This window comes from Antechinus flavipes, chromosome X (genome assembly GCF_016432865.1).
Source record: "Antechinus flavipes isolate AdamAnt ecotype Samford, QLD, Australia chromosome X, AdamAnt_v2, whole genome shotgun sequence".
Classification (NCBI taxonomy): Eukaryota; Metazoa; Chordata; class Mammalia; order Dasyuromorphia; family Dasyuridae; genus Antechinus; species Antechinus flavipes.
Window position 1 is genome coordinate 10,469,114 of NC_067404.1, and position 9,332 is coordinate 10,478,445.

General features: G+C 49.8%; 1 protein-coding gene across 3 annotated transcripts; it reads left to right on the forward strand.

The window, feature by feature from the left end:
• Positions 1-1,081: 1,081 nt before the first annotated feature.
• ASB12 (ankyrin repeat and SOCS box containing 12) lies at positions 1,082-5,517 on the forward strand. 3 transcript variants are annotated; one of them, XM_051968440.1, is made up of 5 exons: positions 1,082-1,100; positions 1,196-1,241; positions 1,782-1,969; positions 3,389-4,231; positions 5,224-5,517. In XM_051968440.1, exons 4-5 carry the CDS (start codon positions 3,412-3,414, stop codon positions 5,355-5,357), a joined length of 954 nt encoding a protein of 317 aa, XP_051824400.1. In that variant the 5' UTR covers positions 1,082-1,100; positions 1,196-1,241; positions 1,782-1,969; positions 3,389-3,411; the 3' UTR covers positions 5,358-5,517. The 3 variants fall into 3 exon arrangements, with proteins under 3 accessions (XP_051824400.1, XP_051824397.1, XP_051824399.1); XM_051968437.1 differs by lacking the exon at positions 1,082-1,100 and having other exon boundaries at positions 1,128-1,241; XM_051968439.1 differs by lacking the exons at positions 1,082-1,100; positions 1,196-1,241 and adding an exon at positions 1,251-1,379.
• The last annotated feature ends 3,815 nt before the right edge of the window (positions 5,518-9,332 follow it).

Here is a 9,332-nt window from a genome sequence, read left to right on the forward strand (position 1 = left end):
ATGTCATCTACCATGGACAGGTGTGAAGAGGAGAGAAGCAGCCCAGGGCACTGAGTTGTCCTGTCTGACTCACCCTACCGTCCTGTGGGATTTTCTTGGCGAAGATGCTAAAGTTATTTGCCATTTTCTTCCCCAGTGGACTAAGGCAAACAGATTAAGTGACGTCCACAGTGACAGTTACACCGCTAGTGTTTGAGGCTGAATTTGAACTCGGGTCTTCCCTGATTCTCGGTTCAGTATTCATGGAGCTATCCAGCTGCCTTTCTGGGACATGTGGAGAGCCATTCATATGTGTCAGATCCTTGGGACTCCTGAGGGAGGACAGAAAGTTGGCAACTTTCCATCTCTCCATTTCTCCATCAAAGTCGGGAGGAAGGGCTAGCGTCCCGTTCAGGTTGAGGGTTGAGGTCACCAGCGAGAGTTGAATGGGACCTAATCACTTCCTCTCTGAGCGGTTGACTCCTGGTGGGATCCAACGCCCCCTAGGAGGGTGGGAGGTCATCAGGAGGCTGTGAAGGTAGCCGTTTTCCAGCTGACGGAGCGGGATAGTGAAGCCCCTTGCTGGCTTTCTCGGGGTGTGTATGAGTTAAGAGACTTTTTAGGTGTGTTTTTAATGGTTTTCTGACTTTGGATCAAACGGACCAGGGCTGCCTCGGCCCCCCATTTCTGCTTTTCTTGATATCCAGAACTTTAGGCGAGGCGCTGAGGTGGGGGGGGGGGGTTGGGCTCGGCTTGAAGAGGGGGGGGGGGGCGGGGAGGAGGCGAGAGGCAGCCAACTGTCCCAGGCGCCTTTGAAGTTAGGAAGGAACCTGATCAGATTGGGGGTGGGGGATGCCGACCCCAAGCTGAGCTCGCGAGTTGATCGGATTTTATTGGGTACACAGAGGAACGGACGCGTGGAAGGCGGCGGAGGCGTCGGGCACCTGTCACGATCCCACTGCTCCTTCAGATGTCCCGCTCAGGGAATCTCAGGAGTAAAATAAGCCAGCGGGCTGCCAGGCCACGGGGAGGGAGGGGGAGAGGGCGAGGGGGCAGCTAAAATTAGCCCCGGAGGGCGCGTGGGGGAGGGGTGGGGCTCGGAGCAGACAGGCAGCCCGACGGTGAGTGGGACATGGGGGAGGGCGGGTGAGGGGCTACTGCCTCACAAAGGTGGACGCCGACGTCACTGACCGTTTGCACTACACTGTTTCCACAGTGGGGTCGGCCTTGCCGGGACTCTACTCTCCTTGGCTTGCGGCTCCGTGAGTACTCTTGGGACTGGGGAGAGGTTCTCGGACAGGATCGTGGCGGGGTACCCGACCCCGACACGAGTCTCGAGCTGCGGGGACCGTTAGCAGCCGCCCGACGGCCGTCCCGAGAGCCCCAGACCCGCGCCAACGGTGGAGAAACGGGACCTTTCAGACCCTACGGGACTTCACGGTCCACCTCTGAGACCGGAAGAGGGGAGCGGGGTGCCTCGGGCTCCGGGAGGGGGAGGGATGCCCCCAAAGATCCATGGGTTTTATTGAAAAGTTTGGGGCTCTAGCACTTCCTTTGAGGGGAATTCCGGGAAGGAGAGCGTTAGAATGGTTTTCCCCGAGGGACGTCGGGAGTGGGAGAGGGGTGGGAACGGGACTGGTAGGCTTTTAGAGGGTGGCGGGCTGAAAGAAACCTCGGAGGTCATTGGATCCAACTCCCTTGTCTTACAGAAAGGGAAACTGAGGCCCAGGGAAGAAGAGGGACTGGAGCGAGTCCCCATAGCCAGGGAGTGGTAGAACTGAGGCTTCTTTCTTTCCTGCCAGGCTAAGTACTGTCTTCACTACGTCCCGAGACATGACCACACTGAAAGGCTTGTGACCTAGCTGTAGCTTTTACTGTTTGCCTTATCCTGTGACCTCGGAGGGAGCTAGTGAAAGCTCGTTTTCATCTGACCATCTCCCTCTTCTGCCAGCTGAGGTTCATGTGCTGAAGATTTCCCCTTTCCCCACAGGTACTCCCCAGAAGGAAGTCACAGGTCCATGGAAATTTGGGTAGGGGTTGGGGAGAGTAGGGCTACAGTTATGACCCTGGGAGATAAGTGGAAGGCAAGGCTTTGAGCCAGACTGGGATGCCTACTTCCCAAGGTGAGCCTGAGCAAATTATCCGCTCTCCTTTGAATGGGTTTATGCCATTTGTGAAATAAGGGAGAGGCCCCCCGATGAGGTCCCGGATAACTAGGTGGGGTTGGCAGAGAAAGCCTGAAAAGTACTGAAAGGTTATTCCCTGAGGCTGGCAGGGAAGGGTGCTGACAGGGATCGGTTTAGCCTTACAATCCCACCCCTGTGGAGATCACCACCCCCATCTTCCTGTATCCAATCAGAAAACCAAGTAATGGTGTCAAAGCTCCGAAGTTAAATTTCCCCTATAGATCTGCCCAAGATCTGTGCCATCTTTGCTGAATCCCTTTTGGGTTAACCTACCACGGTATTCTGCCTCTTGGTCTTTCATCCCATCCCCTCCCTCATGCCTCATAGTGTTTTTTTCCTTGTCATAAGTAACTAACTTTTTTAAGGTGCTCAACTTCTCTATGGTTTTAGCCTACCAGTCAATGGCATACTCCCACCTCATGGTGTATTCCCTTTCTCCCGCTTAAATGAACTTGTCTTTTCCCTTGTCGTTTCCTTGCTTATATAGTTACCATGCTCTTCCAAACCGATTTCATATTTACCACTCCTGGGGCCTATTTTATCATTTTATTTCGCCTGTAACCTCTTAGAAATGTCCCTTTTGGCAAGAAGAAAGTTCTCGTGAGTTCTTCACATGTAAATTGCTACTGAACCCCAACATTTGGTGCCAAACTGCATCATTTGTACCCATCTCAATCTCATCGACCCCTCCCTATTGTCATGATCATCCTATTTGAATACTTAATTGGGACTTGGAGGTGAAAGCCAAGGAAGGTCCTTGTTTCCTCAGGAAGCTCACAGCCTAATGGGGACAAGAACCACGTGCATATGGCTGGCATCTGTGGTGGCCGAGAGCCGGACACAAGAGAGAGCCCTTGTGATGGCGATGTAAAAGAGGCTTGGGGGAGGGGAGCAGCATCAGAGTTGGGTTTTCCAGAATAGGAAAGAAGGTAGAAATTTGTAGAGGGCCAATAGTGAATAAGTCCATACACAGGAAGACTCTGGTCCAGGTATTACTTAAGACCTGCTCTCTAAGGACTGCTCAGATCTCCCCCTCCTGGTTCCAAAATATGAAATCCATAACCACGCTCTCAATATTCATTGGAGCTGGACTCCCACAGAAATTGTCAACAGAAAGGAGATGGGAATTTGGAGGCAGAGCAGCCCAGCCTGGACTGCAGAAGGAAGCCCGAATAACCCCTTGACCAGAGTTCATGTTCCCTTTCCTCTCCCACCTTGAGCAGGTCTCGCGTATCCTGACACCAAGATGAGAGGGGTGGTTTTTCAACCTGCAGAGATGAGCCTCATGGACATCACTAAGATATTCTCCCTGCTGCAACAACCTGACGAGGAAGACAATGCTACCGAGAAGCAAGAGCTGAGTCAAATCGTTTGTAACAACGACGCCAGGACCTTAGACCAGCTCCTTCACCATCAGCGCTACAAGCGCTTCATCAATAGCCGCAGTGGCTGGGGTGTGCCGGGTACCCCACTACGCCTGGCTGCCTCTCAAGGCCACCTTAGCTGCCTGAAAGTTCTCCTGGCTCATGGGGCAGAAGTGGATAGTCTGGATGTTAAGGCCCAGACACCCCTGTTCACTGCAGTCATTCACGGGCATTTGGATTGCGTTCGGGTCCTGCTGGAAGCCGGTGCCAGTCCTGGGGGGAGCATCTATAACAACAGTTCCCCAGTCCTCACAGCTGCTAAAGATGGTGCCAGTGAGATTCTAAGGGAGCTCCTGGTTCATGGAGCAGAAGTCAATGTCAAGGCTAGGGTACCAGATTGGGCTTCTAACATTGCCTCCTGCTCCGGGCCTCTTTACCTTTCAGCTGTCTATGGTCACCTGGAGTGCTTCCGTCTTCTTCTGTTGTATGGAGCTGACCCAGACTACAACTGCACAGATAGACAGCTACTTTCACGGATACCCAAGCCACGCACACTGCTAGAATTCTGCCTACAGCATAACTGCCCCCTTGAGTACATCCAGCTGCTTGTGGACTTTGGGGCCAATGTCTATCTCCCATCTCTCCCACTGGAGAAGACAGACCCCGATGGGGAAGGTGTGGCTCTACTGATGAGAGAAAGAAGTGAGTGAGAAGGGGAAAGAAAGGGTTCCCAGGGCTAGTCTTAGGCACTGTTGGAATGGGAGACCACCACCCTCCAGTTAGGGCCCCTGGGACATGTCCCCAAGCTGAGACTCTGTTACTTGCCAGAACTTCCCTGGGAACCACAACAACTCAGAATCCATTCCAAGGGAACATGTGCCGATTTTTCAGCCCCCTTTTCCTCTAAGTGGTTAAATCTTGAATCCAACTCTTACTACTTTTGTGATCTCTGGAAAGTCATGTAGAAATCTTTCTGGGCCCCCGTTTGATCTACTGTAAAATGAGACAGTTTGACGTGATGATCTCAAAGGTCCCTTTAAACTTTAAGATTTCTAGGAATTAGAGCAAAGCTTCTTAAACTTTTTCTACTTCCACCCCTTTAAGACCAAAAGTTTTCACATGTTCCCGGATATATAGGTATATAAAATACTATACAAATCAAACATCGACTGATAATAAATCATAAAGAAATTTATTTTTAAACAATTTTTGATAGCTATATATAATTTTACTATTTATAAAGACAAAAGATATGCTTGTTTATTTTTACATGAAGAATGACATCTTGGCAGAATATTTGATACCTTTTAACTGTTGCCAAATTTTTTACAACCCCCACATTCAGTTATATGACTTACAGTTTAAGAAGCTTTGGTTTAGACGATTTAGTCCTGAAAGAGACCACAGACACCACCTGGTTCCCAGCTCCCTTATCGTATGAGGAAAGAGGTTAAATGATTTGCTTATGGTCATTAACTAGATCATGTCAGAATCAGTAATAGAATACTGGATTCTTGAACCCCAAATCCAGGGCTTTCTTTACCTTTTTTTTTTTTTTAAACTCCTCTTTACTTTAAAAAAAAAAGTAGCTTGGGATTAAGATAGGTAGAAAGCTGACAAAGGGAGTGAATTGAAGAATGTAATAAGGATGTGGGAAAACTGTCTTTCCTCAGCTCTGTTATCTTTTTCTTCAGCTCAACCCAAATCCCTGATGTCACAGGCTCGTCTTGCAGTCCGAAAAGCTCTTCAGTGCTCTTTTCAGGTCAATCTCATCGACCAGCTAGATATCCCACCTGTGTTGATTAATTATCTCAAGCACCAGTCTTAAGGCGAGTGGGCTGTGGCTGATTTGGGAAAGCAGAAGCCCGGGGCTCACATATTCATAAGCCTATCCACCCTGAAAAGGAACACCTGTCATCTACCTGGAGCTGATAACATTCACTTCACTTTTTCTGTGTCAATAAAGGTGCTAAAAGGTAGACTCGAAATGGATGTATACTTTCCTTACCCCCTCCCCTGCTAACTCCATGGCTAAGAAAAAATCCTGCCACTATTGAGTTGGAAGCAAGAACTCCCAAAATCCACACAGACCATCTCCCTTTTCGAGATATCTTAACTCTGGTTTGGTAAAGTGCCTCCTCCCCCAACCACCCATCAAGTGCACTATTGGTCCACAGTAGATGTGTGCATATTGATTTTGCTCAGATTTCAGAAACTCTGGAACCCATCATCCACAGGCCTTGTTGCCTAGTTTCAAGGGGAAGCCTCCCCTGAAAATAATGGCTTTTATTGTTATAGCTCTTTCCTCATTATGAGTGTGATGGGAGGTAGCCGATGACATTCCTCTCTCCCTTTCACAGATAAAAAGTTTCACTCCCAAGAAAGTTGTTGTGATTTGCCCAAACTTCGTTTTCAAGGCAATATGTTGTATATAGATGAGTTCTAGATTATCTTTTCAGAACACAGGTTAAAACCCCTTCCTGGCCATTTCTCACCTTGGGAACATCAGGCAAGGCCTGTCCACTTTCCAGGCTTCAATTTCTTCTGTAAAATGAGGGAATTGGATTAGATGGTCTCTCCATCAGATCCTAAATGTCATAACCAAGGCTTGAGTCCATGTCTACGATCCCCCTCCCCATTCAATATAGACTTCAGGGGAGTCCAAAACTATAAACTCCTTCCTCCACGGGCATCCCCCTCAGGTTGATGGGCCCTTGCAGTCAGAACAGATGTGACTATCCCAGCTGTAGTTCCCCTCCACAAACTCAAGTGAAGTTTACCAAAAGGAAAGCTGGGAGGATCACCAAAGATCCTGGATAGTCCATTCCCTGCCTCAAAGCACTATGGGAGCTATTTTTATTATTTATGACTATTGTTGGCAACCGTAGTGTCTGGTCTAGCGCCTAGGTCTGATTTCCATCTCTGGTCTTATTCAAAAAGATCACAAAGCCACTGTGCTTGGCCTAGTATTTTCTTTTTCCAAATATACATATAATTTTTAACATTCATTTTTGTGAAACTTTGTGTTCTGAATTTTTCTTCCTTCCTTCCTTATCTTCCCCCTCCCCATGACAGCAAGCAATCTAATATAGATTAAATATGTGCAATCCTTTTAAAAGTATTTTTACATTTGTCATGTTGTGAAAGAAAAATCAGACCAAAAGGGGGAAAAAACCCAAGAGGAACAAACAAACAAACAAAAAGGTGAAAATCCTATGTTGAGAGACATATTCGGCCTCCATAGTCCTCTCTCTGGATGTGGATGGCATTTTCAATCCCAAGTCTACTAGAATTGCCTTGAATTACTGAATTGTTGACAACGGCCACATTCTTAACAGTTGATCATCACATAATCTTGTTATTGTGTATGATGTCCTGGTTCTGCTCACTTAACTCGGCATCAGTTCACGTAGGTCTAACCCCCTCCACCCTGGCAAAGGAACCTCATAACCCAAATAAAGAAATGTGTGGTACGGGGTCTAAGACCTCAGAGTTTTGAATGAGTGTTGGAGTGTGGCCACATGGAGTCACCGGCAGCCTAAATGGGCCTGTCTCATGCCTTAAGTCATTCACCAACATAGGTCCGGTACTTTTGCTCCCAATTTCTAGGATGAATGCCTAGGATTTCAATGGATCCTTCTTTTCCTTCCTTGGCCTCGCACCTGGGCAAATCTTTGACTCAATGGCCCCTCTTGGGCTGCCTTTGGAAAAATACGCAGCCCCTTTGCTTTCAGTGGAGGACGTTGATAGGAGGGGAGATGTCCCTGGGGCTAGATAATGTAGGCACAAATCCTGGTTGGGTTACTAACCTTCTCTACCCAGCCTGCAGTTGTAATCAGTTTAGTCATAGTACTAATCCTGGCCACCAGGGGCCAGAGTTATAGTTTTGTTTTTTTCAGGAACAGAAACTCACTAGTATTTTATATATATATATATATATATATATATATATATATATATATATATATAGAGAGAGAGAGAGAGAGAGAAGAGAGAGAGAGAGAGAGAGAGAGAGAGAGAGAGACAGAGAGAGAGAGAGCGAGCTTTTTATTTACAAGTTATATGCACAGGTAATTTTACAGCCAATTTTTCCCATCCTTCCCCTCACCCTCTCCCCCAGATGACAGGTTGACCAATACATAGAAACTCACTAGTATTAAGGAAGGCTGGGGGAGGCGATGCTCTTTTTCAGGAGAAAATCGTTTTTTATGTGCTTAGCTTATGATGTTGCCAAAGGAGAGAGAACCAGACTCACTGTTGGGGGATAATTTGAAGAGTGGCGACCACTTTCACGGGTCCCACTTCCTAAAGAATGCTGGGAAGGAACAAGAAGGAGAGAAAGGGAAACAAAGTCAATTTGTAAACTGAGGTCAACAAAGGAAGTTTTCGGATCCACTGGACTGGTCTTCTTGGCCTAGGTAGTAATTGCTGAGCCTTGATTATTGTTCCCTTCCTGCTTCCACTGACCATTCAGACTATCTAGAAGATATTCTAGCACAACTGGGGAGCTAGGTGGCCAGAACCACCCCCTCTTTCCGAGTTCAAATCTGGCCTCAGACACTTTAACTGTGTCACCTTTTTCAAGGCGCTTTACCCTGTTCACCTGAGTTTCTTTATTTGGAAAATAAGCCGGAAAAGGAAATGGCAAACCATTGAAGTACCTTTGCCCAGAAAATCTCAAACGGGGCCATAGAGTAGGACACAACTGAACTGCGAAGCAGTTTCCTCCAGTTGAGGAGTAGCCCTGGGAGAGCCCTTGGGGCTCGTTGAATCCACCGGCTTCATTTTACAAAGGAGGAAACTGAGGCCGGGACAGAGGCGAAGTAGCTCGACCCCTTCTCGACACTCACTCTAGCTACCCCCCCCCCCCCCGGGTTCAGAGTTTGCACACTCAAGCTCAGCGCTTGTTGGACTGGTCACCGAGGTGTCTTCCCACCTAGGGCCTCCTAAACAACCGGCTCAAGATCACAGGGGTAGGGGGCGCCCGGTGGGGCCTAAGGATGCCGAACAGAGTGAGGTTCAAGAAGGGATGCTGAAACAAATGCAGGAGCGGAGGACGGGCAGGGACTGGCCTTCGGATGGAAATCTGGGGGACTCGGGACCCCGGGGGCACCCTCTCATCTCGACGTAGTCGAAGACAGGTCCTGGGAGGCAGCCTGGCGGGGGAGGGGAGGGGACCCGTGCAGGGACCTGGGCCCGAAGAGGGGGAGCTAGCCGCAGGGTGTAGGGAAAGAACCGGGGCCGAGGCGGGTGCCCGCCCGGCGACCGACAGGCGCGGGACACACAGCACTCCGCCGAGCGATCGAGTGGCCGGCTCGGGCCCAATTGCCGGCCGGGGCCGGGAAGGGAGCTGGGAAGGAGCGAAAAAGTGAGGGGCGCTACCAGAAGGCCGCACGTCCGGCAGTTGGCCGGGCAGGTCAGGGCGGAGGGGGAGGGGGGCCAACTAGCCGGCTTTGGTTCCCCCCACCCCCCAACTCTTGCTGATTTGCATTTAAAGAGACACACACGGAGGCTAATAGAGGACAGGCGGAGGTTCGTCTAGCTGCAGAGCCCATTGGTCCCGGCGCCCGCCGGTCGGAAGGAGGGGAGGGGAGGGGAGAAGACGCTAGACGAGGGGAGAGGAGGGGAGGAGACGGGAAGGGAGGGGAGGAAACGGGAGGGGGGAGGAGAGAGGTCCCACCCAGCGACTGTGGCGCCGCGGAGCTGAGCGCTGGGAGCTGGGGGCGGGGAAGCTGGCCCGAGCCGCTGGGGGAGGAGAGGAGAGGAGAGGAGAGGAGAAGGGAGGGGAGGGGAGGGGAGGGGC